The 21,753-nt window shown below is 47.9% G+C and overlaps 1 protein-coding gene across 1 annotated transcript in view; it reads left to right on the forward strand.

Annotated features, from left to right (window-relative positions):
* The window catches only part of TBPL1 (TATA-box binding protein like 1), a 34,824-nt gene extending 20,106 nt beyond the window's left edge, over nt 1-14,718 (forward strand). Inside the window, exons 3-7 of the mRNA XM_088451584.1 lie at nt 7,403-7,485; nt 10,226-10,289; nt 11,832-11,935; nt 12,013-12,107; nt 14,135-14,718. Coding sequence (XP_088307710.1) covers nt 7,403-7,485; nt 10,226-10,289; nt 11,832-11,935; nt 12,013-12,107; nt 14,135-14,214 — 426 coding nt within the window. The 3' untranslated portion in view covers nt 14,215-14,718. The remainder of the gene's footprint in view (nt 1-7,402; nt 7,486-10,225; nt 10,290-11,831; nt 11,936-12,012; nt 12,108-14,134) is intronic.
* The last annotated feature ends 7,035 nt before the right edge of the window (nt 14,719-21,753 follow it).

The following is a 21,753-nucleotide window of genomic DNA, read 5'->3' on the forward strand; positions in this document are numbered from 1 at the left end:
CTGTTGGAGTGGGGGCTAAGAAGAACCCCTGAAGCTTTTCTGCATGCAGCTGTGGCTGCACATCTGGATGTACAGCACGGACAGTCAGTCCTGATGTCCATGCTGTCTTCCCTACACCCCCGCCAGTACCAGAACGCCGGTACCAATCCGGGGATGCTGGTGAGCATCTGGGGTCACGGCAAGCGGTGACCCCAGATGTTCCGGACCATGGCCGGATTCAAGGGGGACAGCAAGGTAAGCAGCGGGGTCCCGCGGTGGGTCCCTGCTGTTACATGGTCCAGAGTCCCCATGCAGGGGGCTCCCTGGGGACTGGCTGCAGCATGGAGCCAGGTAAGAACCTGCGCTTCCACTACGCCCTGGGACAGCGGACCGCAGCGGAGCGGCAGCGCTGCGGCGTCCCGGGAGTTAAATGCATGCCAGGGGAGCGCGCCTTCCCTGTCTCACAGCTGGCGCCTCCCCCGCTGCACACAGCCCTCTCTGCACTCTGCTGACTGGCCCTGTGGCAGCGCTCCTCCCCAGGCCAGCCTCCTCTCTGCTCCTCGGCGGCCATCTTCCTGAACGCATGGTGAACGCTGCTGGAAGCCTGGAAGGAAGCATCTTGGTCTGGGTCCCCCCGCATACCTCTCCTCCGCTGTGGTCAGGTCTGTGTATGCAGCGCTGTGTCCTACCAGACCCTGTGTCTGCGTAGTTGAGTGATCAGCGCTGGTTAGTGCAGGAATTGATTTTCTTTGCATTGTATGTGACTGTGCTAGCGCTGCTGCCTGTATCTTCTATTCTGACTGTCAGCTTTATTACTGTCCCTGTTCTTTCTGCTAAGCCCTTGCGGTGCGGTGCTGCAGGGTGGTCTCTCACCTCTTTAAAATACAATTGGTGAGAGGGGTCACATACTTAGTACCATCATGTCTGAAAGTGATTTTCCTCTCCAGCTACAGTGTACTACGTGTAAAGTACCTTTAGCGGAGGGGGAGGGTAGCGCCGGAGGGCCTCTGCCGGCAGTGTTTGTCGATGGCGCGGCCTATTACGGTTACAGCACCGGTACAGGAGCCACCCTGGGCTTGTTTCGCTCAGGCGCTTACAACCTTAGTGGGCCAGTTACCTCCGCAGCCCGCGTTTACACAGATGGGTTTGTCCCAGCAGTCAGTGGTGTCGTCACCCATGCAGGGTTTCCCAAGACAATTGGTGGTACCCCGCAGTCTCCCTATTTCCCCTCTCCCGGTTTCTCAGGAGCCGGCGTGGGTTAACTCCCTGACGAGTTCTGTACAGCACTTGTCGGATGTGTTGCAGGGGGAGACTGTGATGCGGCCACATAAACGGCCGGTGGCGTCTCTGTCTGCTCCTTATGAGGATGACGAAGGGATGTCTGATGATGGGGAGATTCTGGATCCTTACGATCAGGAACCTCTCCATACTAAGGACGCTGACGCTAGGTCCAAGGTATATATTCATGGACTTATTCGGGCAGTCCGCACAGCCTTGGTGATTGAGGACGAAGTTCCCCCAGCTGCTAAATCCAAGTATGCCTTTTTTAAGGATGTGAAGGGTGACGCCACAGTCTTTACTCTTTCGGGTCAGTTAATGGACCATTTAGAGGAGGCGTGGAAACAGCCTGGCAAGCGATACCAGCCGCAGAGGCGCCTGGCAGTGGCTTATCCGTTCGCGGATAATTATTTTGCTAAGTGGGAATCCCCTCCACAGGTGGATTCTCATGTGACACGTCTTGTCCGTAGTGCCACATTGCCGATGCCATCCATGTCCTCTCTTAAGGATGCTACGGACCGCAAGGTGGAGATCTGCCAGGGGGCAGCGCGGCCGGCTATGGCCATTTGCTGGGTTGATGGAGCGCTGGGCGGATTCATTGGAGGCGTCCTTTGATTCCGACTGTCCGGCCGAACAAACGGAGTTGATTGGTAATCTCTGTGATTCGGCCACTTATATCAATGAGGTGGCCTTAGACATTAGTACACTGGTGTCTCGAATTTCTTCAGCAGCGATGGCTGCTCGTCGCACCTTGTGGTTGCGATCCTGGAAGGCGGACGCTGACTCCAAAAAGGGTTTGGAGGCGTTGCCCTTTAACGGAGAAGTTTTCTTCGGTCCAGATCTGGACAAGATTGTGGCCACGCTGGCGGCAGCCAAATCGGCATGTCTCCCGTCGGTCGCGGCTCCTTCTGGTCCTTTCAGTCTTATAGGGCCCAGGGCAGGCCCAAACCACAGTCTTTTCCCCGACAGGCTGGTCCCAAAAAATCGGCCAAGCCCCGGAAGCAGGCATGGAGTACCAGATGTCCGGCCCCTAAGCCTGATGACAAGCCTGCGGCCTGACGGTCCGGGCCTCCCGTTGGGGGATCCCAAAGTGGGAGGCCGCCTGCTGCAGTTCGCCCGGTGTTGGTCGGTCACCACGACAGACACTTGGGTTCTCGAGGTGGTCTCCCACGAGTACGCCCTCTCGTTCCGGCACAGACCCCCGGCTCGATTCTTCACCACGGGTCTACCATCAGACCGGAACAAGGCCACAGAGCTGCGGAAGGTCTTGCACACTATGCTCCAGGCTGGAGTTATAGTGCCTGTTCCATTCTCCCAGAGGGGCCAGGGTTTCTATTCAAATCTTTTTTTGGTGCAGAAACCCAATGGGTCGTATCGTCCGATTCTCAACCTCAAAGCTCTCAACAAGTCTTTGCGGGTGCCGAAGTTTTGGATGGAGACCCTACGGTCCATCATTCTGGCGCTGGAACCTGGGGACTACATGGTGTCATTGGACATACAGGACGCTTACCTGCATGTCCCTATTCTTTTGCGACATCAACAGTTCCTCAGGTTTGCAATCCGCAGCGACCACTTTCAGTTTTGGGTGTTGCCTTTTGGCCTGGCGACAGCACCGCGTGTTCACCAAGGTGATGGCGGTCATGGCGGCTTCTCTGCGGCTGCAGGGAGTCCGCATGTTGCCGTACTTGGACGACCTGTTATTAGTGGCAGGATCTCCAGAGCTCCTTCTACGCCACTTGGACCTGACCATTGCGCTGCTGCAACGGCACGGCTGGTTAATCAACTGGCAGAAGTCCACTCTAATCCCGTCTCGGCAGATTCTGCACCTCGGAGCCTTATTGGACTCGGGACAGCAAAGGATCTTTGTGACGGAGGAAAGATCTCTGCTTTACAGTTGAGGGTGCGCAGTTGTCTGCACAGCCGCCGGGTGTCTCTACACTCGGCGATGAGGTTACTGGGCTCCATGGTGTCGGTGTTCGACATGGTGGAATATGCTCAGTTTCACTCCAGACCTCTGCAGCACCTGATCCTGTCCAAGTGGAACCTGTCTTTAAAGTCCCAGACGATAGTGCTCACCCCGGAGGTTCGCCTGTCCCTTGCCTGGTGGTTACAGACGACCCATCTCAGCAAGGGACGTCCGTTCTGGGTACCAAATTGGGTCCTGTTGACAACGGACGCCAGTCTTCGGGGCTGGGGAGCAGTTTCGGGTCCACACTTGTTCCAGGGCAGGTGAACGCCGACAAGCGGAGCTTCCAATAAATATCTTGGATCTCCGTGCGGTCTTCAATGCTCTCCAGCAGGCACATCGGATTCTCCAGGGTCGTCCGGTGCAGGTCCAGTCGGACAACGCTACCACCGTGGCCTACATAAACAGGCAAGGAGGAACCCGAAGTCGGGCGTCTCTCGTATAGGTGTCTCGGATCCTGGTATGGGCGGAGCGCAATCTTCCAGCCATATCAGCGGTCTTCATCCCGGGAGTGCTAAATTGGGAGGCGGACTTTCTAAGTCGCCAGGACGTTCATCCGGGGGAATGGTCCCTGCACCCGGACGTTTTTCAACTGCTGGTGGACAGGTGGGGTCTTCCAGAGATCGACCTCATGGCGTCCCGGCCCAACAACAAGTTGCCGGTGTACGGGTCTCGCACAAGAGACGAAGAGGCGTCTCTGGTGGATGCTCTGTCCGTCCGGTGGACGTTCCGGTTCGCATACCTGTTTCCTCCGGTTTCCCTTCTTCCACGGGTAATCCGGAAATTCAAACAGGAAGGAGGGACGCTCCTGTTGATAGCTCCCGCGTGGCCCAGACGGCACTGGTTCTCAGACCTTCAGGGTCTGTCCGTGGACAGTCCTCTGCGGTTGCCGCTACGACCGGACCTTCTGTCGCAGGGTCCTTGTCTTCACCCGGACCTGGCTCGGCTGTCTTTGACGGCGTGGCTGTTGAGACAGCCATGTTGAGGTCCAGGGGGTTTTCCAGCTCTGTGGTGCGTACCATGTTGCGAGCTCGGAATCCGTCGTCCGCGAGGATATACCATCGCGTGTGGCATACGTTCTTCCAATGGTGTCGACCGAGAGGTTATGCACCGCGGGAGTTTCGTCTGTCTAGGATAATTGCCTTCCTACAAGCGGGACTAGATCATGGGCTTCGCCTTGCTTCTTTGAAGGTACAGGTTTCGGCCTTGTCTGTCTGGTTTCACCGTAGGATTGCTACAATCCCGGATGTGCGCACCTTTATGCAAGGTGTTCTCCGCATTCAGCCGCCCTTTGTTCCACCTGTGGCGCCTTGGGATTTGGCTGTGGTCCTGAGGGCTCTCCAGGGACCGTCGTTTGAACCACTGGGCTCAGTGGATCTTAAATGGCTAACAGCTAAGACTGTTTTCCTTCTTGCCATAGCTTCGGCCAGACGTGTTTCTGATTTAGGGGCTCTCTCTTGTAGACCCCCTTTCTTGATTTTTCATGGGAACAGGGCAGTGCTCCGCACTCGGCCTGAATTTCTTCCCAAAGTTGTTTCCCAGTTTCATGTTAACGAGGAAATAGTTGTTCCGGCCTTTAACTCACCTGGTCTTTCAGTGGGTGAGGCCACTTTGGATGTTGTGCGGGCCTTAAGGACTTATGTTGACCGCACTTCTTCGTTTAGGAAGTCGGACGCCTTGTTTGTCCTCTATGGCTTCCGTAAAAAGGGTTGGCCTGCTTCAAAGCAAACTTTGGCAGCCTGGATCCGTATGGCTATTTCTGAAGCTTATCTTCATGAAAGTCTGCCGGTTCCTCCTCCTTTGAAGGCTCATTCCACTAAGTCTGTGGGTCCTTCGTGGGCAGCTCGACGTGGTGCCTCTGCAGTCCAGATCTGCAAGGCTGCTACGTGGTCCTCTGTCCATACCTTCGTGAGGTATTACAGGTTTGACACCTTCGCCTCTCAGGATGCTTCCTTCGGGCGGCGGATTCTCCTTTCAGCACAGGAGCGTCCCCACCCTTAAAGGATACTGCTTTGGGACATCCCCAAGGTATCCTGTGGATATTTAACTGCAGACTTTCAGATTTAATTTGAGGGTAATTACATCCAAATCAGGTCAACGGTGTAGGAATTACAACGGTTTCGATATGTGCCTCCTACTTTTTAAGGGGCCAAAAGTAATGGGACTATCAACTCAAAAGCTATTTCATGGACAGGTGTGGCCTATTCTCTCGTTATTTCATTATCAATTAAGCAGGTAAAAGGTCTGGAGTTGATTCTAGGTGTGACATTTGCATTTGGAATCAGTTGCTGTCGACTCTCAATATGAGATCCAAAGAGCTGTCACTATCAATGAAGCAAGCCATCATTAGGCTGAAAAATCAAAACAAACCCATCAGAGAGATCGCAAAAACATTAGGTGTGGCCAAATCAACTGTTTGGAACATTCTTAAAAAGAAAGAACGCATCGGAGAGCTCAGCAACACCAAAAGACCCGGAAGACCACGGAAAACAACTGTGGTGGATGACAGAAGAATTATTTCCCTGGTGAAGAAAAACCCCTTCACAACAGTTGGCCAAATCAAGAACACTCTCCAGGAGGTAGGTGTATATGTGTCAAAGTCAACAATCAAGAGAAGACTTCACAAGAGTGGATATAGAGGGTTCACCACAATATGTAAACCATTGGTGAGCCACAAAAACAGGAAGACCAGATTAGAGTTTGCCAAACAACATCTAAAAAAGCCATTACAGTTCTGGAACAACATCCTATGGACAGATGAGACAAAGATCAACTTGTACCAGAGTGATGGGAAGAGAAGAGTATGGAGAAGGAAAAGAACTGCTCATGACCCAAAACATACCATCTCATCAGTGAAGCATGGTGGTGGTAGTGTCATGGCGTGGGCATGTATGGCTGCCAATGGAACTGGTTCCCTTGTATTTATTGATGATGTGACTGCTGACAAAAGCAGCAGAATAAATTCTGAAGTGTTTCGGGCAATATTATATGCTCATATTCAGTCAAATGCTTCAGAACTCATTGGACGGCGCTTCACAGTGCAGATAGACAATGACCCGAAGCATACTGCAAAAGCAACCAAAGAGTTTTTTAAGGCTAAAAAGTGGAATGTTATGCAATGGCCAAGTCAATCCCCTGACCTGAATCCGATTGAGCATGCATTTCACTTGATGAAGACAAAACGGTAGGGAAAATGCCCCAAGAATAAGCAGGAACTGAAGACATTTGCAGTAGAGGCCTGGCAGAGCATCACCAGGGATGAAACCCAGCGTCTGGTGATGTCTATGCGTTCCAGACTTCAGGCCGTAATTGCCTGCAAAGGATTTGCAACAAAGTATTAAAAAGTGAAAGTTAGATTTAGGATTGTTTAGTTTGTTCCATTACTTTTGGCCCCTTAAAAAGTGGGAGGCACATATAGAAACCGTTGTAATTCCTACACCGTTCACCTGATTGGGATGTAATTACCCTCAAATTAAATCTGAAAGTCTGCAGTTAAAGCACATCTTGTTTGTTTAATTTCAAAGCCATTGTGGTGGTGAATAGAGGCCAAAATATTAAAATTCTGTCAATGTCCCAATATTTATGCACCTGACTGTATATGTTAATAGTGCATCGGTGATGTTTCCTATTATATTCTCTACTATTAGCAAAGCCAAAGGGAACCTTTGTTTTTAACCCTTTCCCCATAGGCAGACTTTACAATAGATATACACACTCACCAAAAGGGGAGCAGCGCAGTTTTTTTCTGTCCTGCTTATGTGTAGTTCTTTAATGCAGTTACCACATTTGCTGCCAGTAGTCCACAATATTTATCTTTCAATATATAAAGGCACTGTAATCGACACAGTATAAATCAGGTCTCTTATGTTCCGTAGCATTGTAATGATTTACATGGGTTTGATTATAGTGAATCTAGAGAAATGATTTATCTGCTAGGAGGCTTGTTACCGTGCTCCCCACTTTTCCTACCTCCTTTGCACTGAATTTATTCTTTCAGATTTCAAAATCCAGCAATTATGACTTTTTGTGTCTGTAATGAGAAGTCTATAGAATCATAAGTAAGAAGTACCGTCTTGAGATGGCAATTCAAATATTTGATTCTTTAATGATGTATTATTGAAAATAGAATGCTGGTTTTATTTTCTCTACTTATTCTTCTCTAATTAATCATGTTTTTAGAAGGTGTTGATGAAGCTTAGAAAGCCCAGAATAACTGCTACAATTTGGTCATCAGGAAAAATTATTTGCACAGGAGCAACAAGGTAAAGTTTTTTGTTTTATAAAGGTCACGTTCATTAGATGTGCAATAAAAGTGCTGCAGAATGCAAGGATAGTATGCAGTACCCATGTGATAATATGCAAGGATAGTATGCAGTACCCATGTGATAATATGCAAGGATAGTATGCAGTACCCATGTGATAATATGCAAGGATAGTATGCAGTACCCATGTGATAATATGCAAGGATAGTATGCAGTACCCATGTGATAATATGAAATGATAGTATGCAGTACCCATGTGATAATATGCAAGGATAGTATGCAGTACCCATGTGATAATATGCAAGGATAGTATGCAGTACCCATGTGATAATATGCAAGGATAGTATGCAGTACCCATGTGATAATATGCAAGGATAGTATGCAATACCCATGTGATAATATGCAAGGATAGTATGCAGTACCCATGTGATAATATGCAAGGATAGTATGCAGTACCCATGTGAAAGCATGCAAGGATAGTATGCAGTACCCATGTGATAATATGCAAGGATAGTATGCAGTACCCATGTGATAATATGCAAGGATAGTATGCAGTACCCATGTGATAATATGCAAGGATAGTATGCAATACCCATGTGAAAATATTTCTTTGTTGGAGGCACTTTTATACTACTAGAGATTTTCACCCCACTGACACTTGATGCACTGTACATAGTCTGACTGTAAGTGCATTTGTTAGTTATCTTATAACTAGTTATATATCTCTTTTTAGGTCTTAGTAAGGTTTCTTGTAGTGTATCTATCTCATAGCAATTAGGAAGATTGAAGCTTGTATAATACTGTACATATGTTTCTTCATTTTACAAATATTTAATATGATGTACACAATGATTCCAATATGTGGGTTTTAAAGTTGTTTTCCAATTTTAAAGTCAACTATAATTACTTCCTTTAGAAATTAGGTGGTGGTAGAATATCCCTAATTTGCTGTATTTATCAGTCTTTCCACTTACAATATGGGGGTACATATTAATCATCGTTGGCTCCCTCTGTAGCAGGAGAGGAAGCTACTTAGTAATTTTTTTAAGTGGAAAAACTCCTTTAAGTGTGTTATTGGGTGTGGTATATTAAAGGGTATATTTACTAAAGTGAGAGTTTTTAGAAGTGGAGATGTTGCCCATAGCAAGCAATCAGATTCTACTTAACATTTATCTAGCACTTTCTAGACCAGGGGTCAGGGAACTTTTTTACCTTTTTACCTTTTACCCCAAAATATATTTAGATACGCCGACGTTACCCCCTCGATTTGAAAGGAAGGAAATCCTATAGTAGTGCCCCCATATAATGCCCCTGTAGTAGTGCCCCTGTAGTAGTGTCCCCATAGTTATGCCCCTGTAGTAGTGTCCCCATAGTTATGCTCCTGTAGTGGTGCCCCTGTAGCAGTGCCCCCATAGTTATGCCCCAGTAGTAGTACCCTCATAGTTGTGCCCCTGTAGTAGTGCCCCCATAGTTATGCCTCTGTAGCAGTGCCCCCATAGTTATGCCCCTGTAGCAGTGCCCTCGTAGTTATGCCCCTGTAGCAGCGCCCCCATAGTTATGCCCCTGTAGCAGTGCCCCCATAGTTATGCCCCTGTAGCAGTGCCCCCATAGTTATGCCCCTGTAGTGCCGCTTGTACAAAAAAAAAAAACTTACCTTAATCGCCGCTCCTGCATCCGCCGCCATCCTGTCCGCCCGGCTGCTCCTCGGAACTATGGGAGAGACGTCATGACGTCTCTCCCATAGTGCGCATGGAGAGATTCGGAAGCTGGAGTTCAGAAGAGAACTCCAGCCTCCGGCTAACGTGGTGCTGTAGGGAAGGAGCCAGGCGCCCGCTGGTAATAAAATCTCAGCGGGCGTCCGGCTTAGAGCCCCCCTGCGGCGCCGGGCTGGAGGTCACTGGCGCCTGGTGCAGCGGCGCACCCGGTGCACGTGCACCTCCAGCCCTGCATCCATTTACCCCTGTTCCCCGACCACTGTTCTAGACGATAATAGCTAGAATCTGATTAGTCGCTATGGGCAACATCTCCACTTCTAAAAACTAATATACCCCCAAGTCTGCATTCAGAATTCAACACGGAATGTTGACATGTTCAACAATGTGATTTTACATTCACTTTGAATGGAACCCCAGTTTAGTACTAATTGGCGCCTATCCCTAATTTAATTCTAACCATTATGCAGCCTAACTGTAACCCTAATCTATCCTTGAAATCGGGTGTTGACATTCACAATGTTGGCATAGTAAATATTGGCATTCTTTGAATGTAACTCTTACCACAGCCTAAACCTAATCTAACTCTAATTGTAGCCTAACCCTAATGTAACCCGAACCCTAATGTAACTCTAATTGTAGCCTAACCCTAATGTAACCCGAATTGTAGCCTAACCCTAATGTAACCCTAATTGCAGCCCAACTGTAACCCTAAAATCGAGTGTTGACATTCTGACTGCATACCGTTTCAGTGACATATACTGTAGGACAGAGGTTCTCATCTCCAGTCTTCAAATACCACCAACAGGTCATGTTTTGTAGATGTCTTACTCACCTGTGCATGATTATCTCTATTTTGCTTGTTCAATAATTATCCCACCTGCTTCCACAGACAGAAATCCTCAAAACATGACCTGTTGGGAAACTTGAGGATTGAGGTTGAGAACTACTGCTGTTGTTTTTCAACTATAATATTTACTTGTGTTCCATGGTTTACTAACTCCCAGGTTGCTTGTTTTTTGTTTTAGTGAAGAGGAAGCTAAATTTGGTGCCAGAAGATTGGCTCGTTGTTTGCAGAAGCTTGGATTTTTGGTGCAGTACTTTTTTTTTCTTTTTCTAAACAATTAGTTAGGTTTGGCCACAAAGACACAGTGGGCCTCATTCAGAGGCGGTCGGAGGATGCAAGCGGTTGCTCAGAAACTGGGCGGCCGCTTGCATCCTGACCGCCCGCCTCTGTTGCAGTCATTAGACTGTGGGTTAACACCCACAGCTCTAACGACCGCTCCGGTGATGGTCGCGATGGTCAGAGACCATCGCGACCATCGGGGCTTACGACGAGGCCCTAGGGTAGGGTCTCCCTTGTCGTAAGCCCCGGAGAGCTTCTGGCTCTGTCTGAGCCAGAAGCTCTCCACTGACATCACTAGTGATGTCAGTGGGGCCTCCCCCAAACGGTAGGCGTTCCCATGGGAACGCCTCTGTTTGTGCTGCCGCCCCCCCCGGCCCGCCTTCCAAAGGGGGCAAGCTGTCGATGTTGATTGACAGCTCGCCCCCTTTGGATCGAAACCCGCTACGACCGGCGCTGTCGGTCGTAGCGGGACTCACGCATGCGCACGACGGCGCCGTCGTGCGCATGCTCTGTGGGGGGGCATCGACCCGGTCCGAGCGCATCGGCGCTAACGACCGGGTCTGAATGACCCACAGTATCTGGTGTCTGTTTTCTACAGGACATAGTATATAGTTATATTAATATTCATTCAACCAATACAGGGTCATAATAATTTATACATAGCTGTGCAAACCTCTCACTAATTGAATTGGACATAAAACCTTTGTGCTTATATTTTGTACGTTCATCCAGAACAGAGTTTAACCAATATATTGCTCCATCCACAACTCGGATTACTGTGTTGGGTGAGCTGGAATCTGGGCAGCAGCATTTCAAATGGCAGTATACGAAAGGGAAGACATATATCCACTAAATTGTTAGCTCTCATGGACAGGGCCCTCCATATCTTATCTGTTCCTATATGTTCTTGTGTCCGGTTATATGTACTTGTTGTGGTGCTCTACAAATAAATGATATGCTAGAGAAAGGCATGGGAGCTTCTTTTTGTATAAAGGCCCCTTGTGTACATACTGTAAGCATGACTCCGTTATTTAGTATTGGCTGTATGGGAGAAAGATGTCCCTAGTACAGCATGTTAGTAGCCTTCAGGAGCATATTTAATTTACCATGCAGACCTTATATTTTCCAGATGGGATGGTTGGCTCCCATTGTAAACTCCAAGGATAGAGCAAAGGTTCCCAAACGCAGTCCTTAAGGCACCCCAACTGTTCAGGTTGTACAGATATCCATGGTTGAGCACAGGTGGTTAAATGAATTTGACTGAGGTACTAAATAAATCGCGTGTGGTCAAGCATGAATATCATTAAAACTTGGGCTGTTAGGATGCCTTGAGGACCAAGTTCGGGAACTTCTGGGATAGAGTGTCCTCAGCATTCTGTGACATTATGACTATGGATGTTAGTACTCAGACGTGTATTTGCTTATGGTACAAACTCAATTTTATTTTTCATTAATAAAATACATGTTTATATTACAATGCTCATTTATCTCTCTATATTTATTAATAGGTCAAGTTTACAGAGTTTAAAGTTGTCAATGTCTTGGCAGTATGTACTATGCCATTTGAAATAAGGTTGCCAGAATTTACCAAGCGGAACCGCCCTAATGCTAGGTAAGTAGGTTTTTTTTGTTTTTTCCATCTTTTCGGGGATTTATGTAAAAAAATATATATTTTTTTGTATTGTACAGTTATGAACCTGAACTTCACCCTGCAGTTTGCTATAGGATAAAGTCCCTGAAGTCAACATTGCAGATATTTTCCACCGGAAGTATTACAGTCACAGGTAATAGTTGAATGCTGCATAATGCAGTACTGGTATGTCTATTAATTAATAACCATATGTAAGAATCCGTTATGTGTTTCAATGCTGTATATTTACCTTGTTTTCATACATAATCCTTTTTTAAGGGAAAGCTGACTCTTATAGTTATATTTACTAAAGGTTAATTTTGGTTGATTTAAAATCAGTAAAAATCATTATGGAAACCGTTAATTGACAAATGGCTTCAAGATTTTCCTGTTATTTTCACTTCAGCGGAATCTTTAAGCACAATGGAACTTCCTTTAAAGTATCTTCCCTCTGCCAGTTTACAAGTGCAGTTCTGCACTATACACAGGGCTTATATATCTCAAGGTGGCGGAAGATACGGGTCAATGCCCTAAATGTATTACACAGAAAGTGTTTTTTTCTCATAACTTTTGGGGTTGTTCCAAAATTAAACATTTCTGGTACAAAGTTCTCAACTATATCAGTTCATCCTTTAATACTCAAATAACCTTACACCCTTTGGCACTTTTATGTGCAGATTTTAGGAATTGGCAATTCGTACAGCCCTTTAATCACTTGATACCAATTTTGACAATTATAGTTACCATTGCAAAAAAGGTGATTCTGCTGAGGTGGACTTCTAAAAAAGCCCACCTTTTGGAAACAGTTAAGCTTATGTTATTAAAAACTCTTTATTTTGAAAGACCGTCAACACTGCCAGACGTTGAAAGTGGAGTCTTGAGGTTCTATAAAAAATGGGGGCAGTATAAGTGTATCTCTTGAATAACGACCCAGAATCGCATACTGAGTCTTTATGAAAATACCAATTGGTTCCTTCTTTGTAATATTCACTGATTTTAAATGTGCTGCTTTCCATGTGTACAATGGCGAATATAGCCTATTTTGCTGTAGGACCAGCTCCTCCCCACCCCCTTCTTCCCTATTTTACTATTCCTTCCTTATCTTGTCTTGTCTATTCTAGTTTTAGTATGTACTAATTAGTGCATATTGTTTATGTATTTTTTGTATTTTTATTTTTGTTTGTTTCCTGGAGAAATTAGAGATTGTATATCTTTATACCGTTTACTACTAGTATTTGCAGTAAGTATTTGAATCACTGATCTGTTACTTTTAGTAGTTGCAAACGTCTATTGTCAACAAATCAGCTTTGATTAAGTTTTGGAACCTACTTTATGTACCTTATGAAGTATGATGTTTTATATGATCTCTTGAACAGTACTTACATTACTCTATTTTTGTTCTTTGTGTCTGTAATATATATTGGAAAATTAATAAAATACATTTAAAAAAAAAAAAATCATTAAAAATCGATCAACATTGATGATGTGTTTCTGGGACTAAATCACACATTCACTAACAGATCTTTTTTTTTTTTTTTAAGAGTTAAATGTGTGATTAGCCCTAGAAACACAACATCTAATTTTTATTGATTTTGAATCGATTAAAATCAAACTTTAGCAAAATATACCCCTTAGTATAATCATCTGGTTATTTATTCTTGTAGGAATGTTTCTATTAATAATATTTGTGCATACACAATTCTGCACCTAATTTTTCGACTTATTTGCTTTCTATTAATTCTATTCAAGAGTTGCCATGGTGCTTTTTTTATACTACGTAAAATGTGATGACGTCCATGGATTTCAAGAGAACTGTGACCAAAATATAACAGAAATGATTAAACAAGTTCTTAGTAACCTTTGAACCACACACACCTTAACCATGGGAGTACCATTGTTTCAATCATCAAGATGTGCATTTCAGACATACATGGTTATTAAAATAAATGGTATTTAAATAACATACCTCTTACTGGGCTGTTACGGTCTGCACAAATGCATTTTTTTTATATTGCCTTATTTGAAATAGTATTGTTTGTTTTTACAGGCAATAATCAATTTTATAGTGAATTAACAACTGTTTTTTTTTATTTTTTTGTAAATTACCATTTTGCACATGTCATGTCATCACTATAATACTTTATTATACCTTCTAATGTATGCTGTTTTCTATTCCTTCAGGTCCAGATGTGAAGTCCGTTGCAACAGCCGTAGAGCAAATTTACCCATATGTGTTTGAAAGCCGAAAAGAGATTTTGTAAATAACCACTTCTGGATTGAGATTTTAAGACCAGGCACCTTTTTACTTTTTCTTTTTTCTTTTTTAAAGAAACAGGAGATAAAACTACAACTTGATCAAATAAATCAGGACCAACAAAGGGACAATATTTTCACCTGTTGTCTGTGACAGTGTTGAGAATCTCTAGACTCTGAGACGTTTCTGTGTTAGGAAAGGACTGTTTACAAGACTTGGACCTGCTGCTTTTAAACAACTGTGCTATTTATTTGTGAAGTAATCCCCATGTACTCATACGGAGAGAGCTGTAATGATGTGCACTAACGCAAATCCTCTGTTTGAGCTTGTGGTTTATTTATAGTCTTTTACTATTTTTTTTTTTTTGTTTTTAATATGGGCACCAAAGAAACTGTAAAAGTTTTCTTCTCACTCATTGAATGTGTTTTTATAAATGTTCTGTTGTCATAGCACAATACTTTTTCTTTCTTGGTTATGTAAATATTTTTTAATAAAATGAAATTGATTAACATGTTCTTGCTTTTTAAAGGATTATTGTGTTAGAGATAAAAATAAACATGTTTTCAGGAATTGTTTGTATGTGTTAATACAATCACTAATAGGAGTAGTTATAGACAAGCTTAGCGTAGCCATTACACTCACCAGGGTCTCTGCTGGTGGGGTCAGCGTCATCACTGATGGGAGTAGTTATAGACGGACTTAGCGTAGCCATTACACTCACCAGGGTCTCTGTTGGTGGGGTCAGCGTCATCACTAATGGGAGTAGTTATAGACGGACTTAGCGTAGCCATTACACTCACCAGAGTCTCTGTTGGTGGGGTCAGCGTCATGTTTATTACAGTACAACATGGAGATAGTGACTCTGTAAATTGTGTGTTTGTTGCATAAAACTATGTTTAGTCCATAAAAATACTTTGACATATTTACTGTTGGACACTGTAACTGGATTTCTAGTGTGCATACTCTATACTTGTTATTTTTAACCACATGACTCTTATACTTCTTCTTTGTGACAAACAATGCTTATTTCTACTTCAGGGTCCATAGGGTATCCACAGGATACCTTGGGGTATAGGTGTGACGTCAGTCGCAGGGCACCAAAGAGTTAAGCTTTCAGCCTCCCAGGATGCACTAGGTCCCCCTCCTATACCCCGCCCCCGGGCCAAGGCACCTCAGTTTAGTTTGGTGCCCGGCCGGCGTCGGGTGCACCTGTCGGAGTGGGGGCTAGAAGAGCCCCTGAAGCTTTCTTCAGTGCAGCTGTGGCTGCACATCTGGATGTACAGCATGGACAGTCAGTCCTGACGTCCATGCTGTCTTCCCTACACCCCCGCCGGTACCAGAACGCCGGTACCGATCCGGGGATGCTGGTGAGCATCTGGGGTCACAGCTAGCGGTGACCCCAGATGTTCCGGACCATGGCCGGATCCAAGGGGGACAAAGGTAAGCAGCGGGGTCCCGTGGTGGGTCCCCGCTGGTCACATGGTCCTAAGTCCCCAGGCAGGGGGCTCCCTGGGGACTGGCTGCAGCTTGGAGCCAGGTACTGAACCTGCGCTTTCCACTACCCCCTGGGACAGCGGACCGCAGCAGAGCGGTAGCGCTGCGGCGTCCCAGGGGTTAAATGCATGCCAGGGAAGCGCGCCTTCCCTGTCTCACAGCCGGCGCCTCCCCCGCTGCACACAGCCCTCTCTACACTGTGCTGACTGGTCCTGTGTCAGCGCTCCTCCCCCAGGCCAGCTTCTCTCTGCTCCTCGGCGGCCATCTTCTCTGCAACGCATGGTGAACGCTGCTGGAAGTCTGGAAGGAAGCATCGTGGTCTGGGTTCCCCCGCATACCTCTCCTCCGCTGTGGCTCAGGTCTGTGTATGCAGCGCTGTGTCCTACCAGGCCCTGTGTCTGTGTAGTTGAGTGATCAGCGCTGTTAGTGCAGGAATTGTTATTTCTCTGCATTGTATGTGACTGTGCTAGCGCTGCCTGTAACTTTTCTTCTCTAAACTGTCAGCTTTATTACTGTCCCTGTTCTTTCTGCTAAAGCCCTTGCGGTGCGGTGCTGCAGGGTGGTCTCTCGCCTATTTAATACTTAATTGGTGAGAGAGGTCACATACGTGGTGCCATCATGTCTGAAAGTGATTTTCCCCTCCGGCTACAGTGTACCACGTGCAAAGTACCGTTAGCGGAGGGGGAGGGTAGCGCGGAGGGCCTTTGCCGGCAGTGTTTGTCCATGGCGCGGCCTATTACGGTTACAGCACCGGTACAGGAGCCGCCCTGGGCTTGTTTCGCTCAGGCGTTAACAGCTTTAGTGGGCCAGTTAGCTCCGCAGCCCGCGTTTACTCCGATGGGTTTGTCCCAGCAGTCTGTGGTGTCGTCACCCATGCAGGGGTTCCCACGACAATTGGTGGTACCCCACAGTCTCCCTATTTCCCCGCTCCCGGGTTCTCAGGAGCCAGCGTGGGTTAACTCCCTGACGAGTTCTGTACAGCACTTGTCGGATGTGTTGCAAGGGGAGTCTGTGATGCGGCCTCATAAAAGGCCGGTGGCGTCTCTGTCCGCTCCTTATGAGGATGACGAAGGGACGTCTGATGATGGGGAGATTCTGGATCCTTACGATCAGGAACCTCTCCATACTAAGGATGCTGATGCTAAGTCCAAAGTATATATTCCTGGACTTATTCGGGCGGTCCGCACAGCCTTGGTGATTGAGGACGAAGTTCCCCCAGTGGCTAAATCTAAGTATGCCTTTTTCAAAGATGTGAAGGGCGATGCCACAGTCTTTCCTCTTTCGGGTCAGTTGGTGGACCATGTAGAGGAGGCGTGGAAACAACCTGGCAAAAGATACCAGCCGCAGAGACGCCTGGCGGTGGCTTATCCGTTCGCGGATAATTATTTTGCTAAGTGGGAATCCCCTCCACAGGTGGATTCTCACGTGACCCGTCTTGTCCGTAGTGCCACATTGCCGATGCCATCCATGTCCTCCCTTAAGGATGCTACGGACCGCAAGGTAGAAATCTGCCTGAAGTCCGCTTATTCCCTTGCAGGGGGGGCAGCACGGCTGGCTATGGCCATTTGCTGGGTTGCCAGAGCGATGGAGCGCTGGGCGGATTCATTAGAGGCTTCTTTTGAATCCGACTGTCCGGCTGAACAGGCGGAGTTGATTGGCAATCTCCATGATTCGGCCACCTACATCAACGAGGCGGCTCTAGACATTAGTACTCTGGTGTCTAGAATTTCTTCAGCAGCGGTAGCTGCACGTCGCACCTTGTGGCTGCGATCCTGGAAGGCGGACGCAGATTCCAAGAAAGGTCTGGAAGCGTTGCCGTTTACCGGAGAAGTTCTCTTCGGTCCGGATCTGGATAAGATTGTGGCCACGCTGGCGGCAGCCAAATCTGCTTGTCTCCTGTCGGCCGCTGCTCCTTTTGGTTCTGGACCATCGTCCTTTCGGTCATCTAGGGCCCAGGGCAGGCCCAAACCACAGTCGTTTCCTCGACAGGCTGGCCCTAAGAAATCGGTCAAGCCCCGGAAACAGGCATGGAGTACCAGACGTCCGGCCCCCAAGCCAGATGACAAGCCTGCGGCCTGACGGTCCGGGTCTCCCCTTGGGGGATCCCAGGGTGGGAGGCCGCCTGCTGCAGTTCTCCCGGTGTTGGTCGTTCACTACGACAGACACTTGGGTTCTGGAGGTGGTCTCCCACGGGTACGCCCTCTCCTTCCGGCACAGACCCCCGGCTCGATTCTTCACCACGGGTCTACCATCAGACCGGAACAAGGCTACGGAGCTGCGGAAGGTATTGCACACTATGCTCCAGGCTGGAGTTATAGTGCCTGTTCCATTCTCCCAGAGGGGCCAGCGTTTCTATTCAAATCTATTTTTGGTACAGAAACCCATTGGGTCATATCGTCCAATTCTCAACCTCAAAGCACTCAACAAGTCTTTGCGGGTCCCGAAGTTTCGGATGGAGACCCTACGGTCCATCATACTGGCGCTGGAACCTGGGGACTACATGGTGTCATTGGACATACAGGACGCTTACCTGCATGTCCCTATTCTTTTGCGCCATCAAGAGTTCCTTCGGTTTGCAATCCGCAGCGACCACTTCCAGTTTCGGGCGTTACCTTTTGGCCTGGCGACAGCACCACGTGTTTTCACCAAGGTGATGGCGGTCATGGCGGCTTCTCTGCGGCTGCAAGGAGTCCGCATGTTGCCGTACTTGGACGACCTGTTATTGGTGGCAGGATCTCCAGAGCTCCTGTTACACCACTTGGACCTGACCATTGCACTGCTGCAACGGCACGGCTGGCTAATCAACTGGCAGAAGTCCACTCTAATCCCGTCTCAGAGGATTCTGCATCTTGGAGCCTTATTGGACTCGGGACAGCAAAGGATCTTCGTGACGGAGGACAAGATCTCTGCTTTACAGTCAAGGGTGCGCAGTTGTCTGCACAGCCGCCGGGTGTCCTTACACTCGGCGATGAGGTTACTGGGCTCCATGGTGTCGGTATTCGACATGGTGGAATACGCCCAGTTTCACTCCAGACCTCTGCAGCACCTGATCCTGTCCAAGTGGAACGGGCTGCCTCAGTCTCTGAAGTCCCAGACGATTGTGCTCACCCCGGAGGTTCGCCTGTCCCTTGCGTGGTGGTTAAAGACGACCCACCTCAACAAGGGACGTCCGTTCTGGGTTCCAAATTGGGTCCTGTTGACAACGGACGCCTGTCTTCGGGGCTGGGGAGCAGTTTCGGGTCCACACTTGTTCCAGGGCAGGTGGACGCCGACAGAAGCAGAGCTTCCAATAAATATCTTGGAACTCCGTGCGGTCTTCAATGCTCTCCTGCAGGCACAGCGGTTTCTCCAGGGTCACCCGGTGCTACCACCGTGGCCTACATAAACAGGCATGGAGGAACTCGCACTCGGGCGGCTCTCGTAGAGGTCTCTCGGATCCTGGTTTGGGCGGAGCGCAATCTTCCGGCCATATCAGCGGTCTTCATCCCGGGAGTGCTAAATTGGGAAGCGGACTTTCTAAGTCGCCAGGACGTTCATCCAGGGGAATGGTCCCTGCACCCGGACGTTTTTCAACTACTGGTGGACAGGTGGGGTCTTCCAGAAATCGACCTCATGGCGTTCCTGCACAACAACAAGTTGCCGGTGTACGGGTCTCGCACAAGAGACGAAGGGGCGTCTCTGGTGGATGCTCTGTCCGTCCGGTGGACGTTCCGGTTCGCATACCTGTTCCCTCCGGTCTCCCTTCTTCCACGGGTAATCCGGAAATTCAAACAGGAAGGAGGGACGCTCCTGTTGATAGCTCCCGCATGGCCCAGACGGCACTGGTTCTCAGACCTTCAGGGTCTGTCCGTGGACAGTCCTCTGCGGTTGCCGCTACGACCGGACCTTCTGTCTCAGGGTCCTTGTCTTCACCCGGACCTGACTCGGCTGTCTTTGACGGCGTGGCTGTTGAGACGGCCATGCTGAGGTCCCGGGGGTTTTCCAGCTCTGTGGTGCGTACCATGTTACGAGCTCGGAAACCGTCTTCCGCGAGGATATACCATCGCGTGTGGCATACGTTCTTCCAGTGGTGTCGACCGAGAGGTTATGCACCGCGGGAGTTTCGTCTGTCTCGGATTCTCGCCTTCCTGCAAGCGGGACTAGATCATGGGCTTCGCCTTGCTTCTTTGAAGGTACAGGTTTCGGCCCTATCTGTCTGGTTTCACCGTAGGATTGCTACAATCCCGGATGTGCGCACCTTTATGCAAGGTGTTCTCCGTATTCAGCCGCCCTTTGTTCCACCTGTGGCGCCTTGGGATTTGGCTGTGGTCCTGAGGGCTCTCCAAGGACCGCCGTTTGAACCACTGGGCTCAGTGGATATTAAATGGCTAACAGCTAAGACTGTTTTCCTTCTGGCCATTGCTTCGGCCAGACGTGTTTCTGAGTTAGGGGCTCTTTCTTGTAGACCCCCTTTCTTGGTTTTTCATGGGAACAGGGCAGTGCTCCGCACTCGGCCCGAGTTTCTTCCCAAAGTTGTTTCCCAGTTTCATGTTAACGAGGAAATAGTTGTTCCGGCCTTTAACTCACCGGGTCTTTCCGTGGGTGAGGCTCTTTGGATGTTGTGCGGGCCTTAAGGACTTATGTTGACCGCACTTCTTCGTTTAGGAAGTCGGACGCTTTGTTTGTCCTCTATGGCTTCCGTAAAAAGGGTTGGCCTGCTTCAAAGCAAACTTTGGCAGCCTGGATCCGTATGGCTATTTCTGAAGCTTATCTTCATGAATGCCTACCGGTCCCTCCTTCTCTGAAGGCTCATTCCACTAGGTCTGTGGGTCCTTCGTGGGCAGCTCGACGTGGTGCCTCGGCAGTTCAGATCTGCAAGGCTGCTACGTGGTCTTCTGTCCATACCTTCGTGAGGTATTACAGGTTTGACACCTTCGCCTCTCAGGATGCTTCCTTCGGGCGGCGGATTCTCCTTTCTGCACAGGAGCGTCCCCACCCTTAAAGGATACTGCTTTGGGACATCCCCAAGGTATCCTGTGGATACCCTATGGACCCTGAAGTAGAAAATATGAGATATGGTAAGAACTTACCCTTGTTATCTCTATTTCTACGAAGTCCATAGGGTTCCACAGGACTCCCGCCCTGTCGCACCTGTGCTGCAGATGGGCTTTGCTCTGGTCACCGGTTTTCCGTCTCCCTCTGGTGAGAATGTGATTCTTGTATGTGTCCAGATCTTTGTTCTCTCTCTTCCTTCTCCTCCTCCGGCCTATGGCTTGGTAACTAACTGAGGTGCCTTGGCCCGGGGGCGGGGTATAGGAGGGGGACCTAGTGCATCCTGGGAGGCTGAAAGCTTAACTCTTTGGTGCCCTGCGACTGACGTCACACCTATACCCCAAGGTATCCTGTGGAACCCTATGGACTTCGTAGAAATAGAGATAACAAGGGTAAGTGCTTACCATATCTCATATTTTTGTGAACCCCTATTTTATGTATACGCAGGGTTTTGGAATTGAAGAGAATTTTATAGATTTCTGTTGAGTTTGTTTTAAGTTAAATATTAAAAACACATTTTTGTATACATATTACTAATGCTTGGCATACACTCTACAATTATTGGGCCGATCCGCTTGATATCCACGGATCGCCCCGATAATTGTAGCGTTTGTGTGGCTGACCGATGGTTAAATATTGATCGGTCGGGCATGCTGGATCATCTAGCATGCCCGTCTGATGCGATATCTGCAAGCTAAAATGTCAGCCGCATCGGGCAGTGTATGCCCAGCCATGGCCGACAGACAGGCATTTCCTGTGTTCCTTCCCATGGAAGGAACGGGGGAAATGTCTCCTCCCCCGGGGGCAGAGCACAGATGTCGGGGCCAATACACTGTGAGACATCTCACAGTGTATGCCCGCGATATCTGTAGGCTGACAGGCTGCCAGATAAAATGTCTGTCGGCCTGACAGGCATTTTATCTGGCGATGTATGCCCGGCATAAGTTTTATTTATATAGCGCCACCAAGCATCCATATAACTGTACATGGCACATTACACAACATAGCAAGATTAAAACAG

Source organism: Taudactylus pleione, unplaced genomic scaffold, assembly GCF_031769625.1.
Source record: "Taudactylus pleione unplaced genomic scaffold, aTauple2 ptg000006l, whole genome shotgun sequence".
NCBI lineage: Eukaryota > Metazoa > Chordata > Amphibia > Anura > Myobatrachidae > Taudactylus > Taudactylus pleione.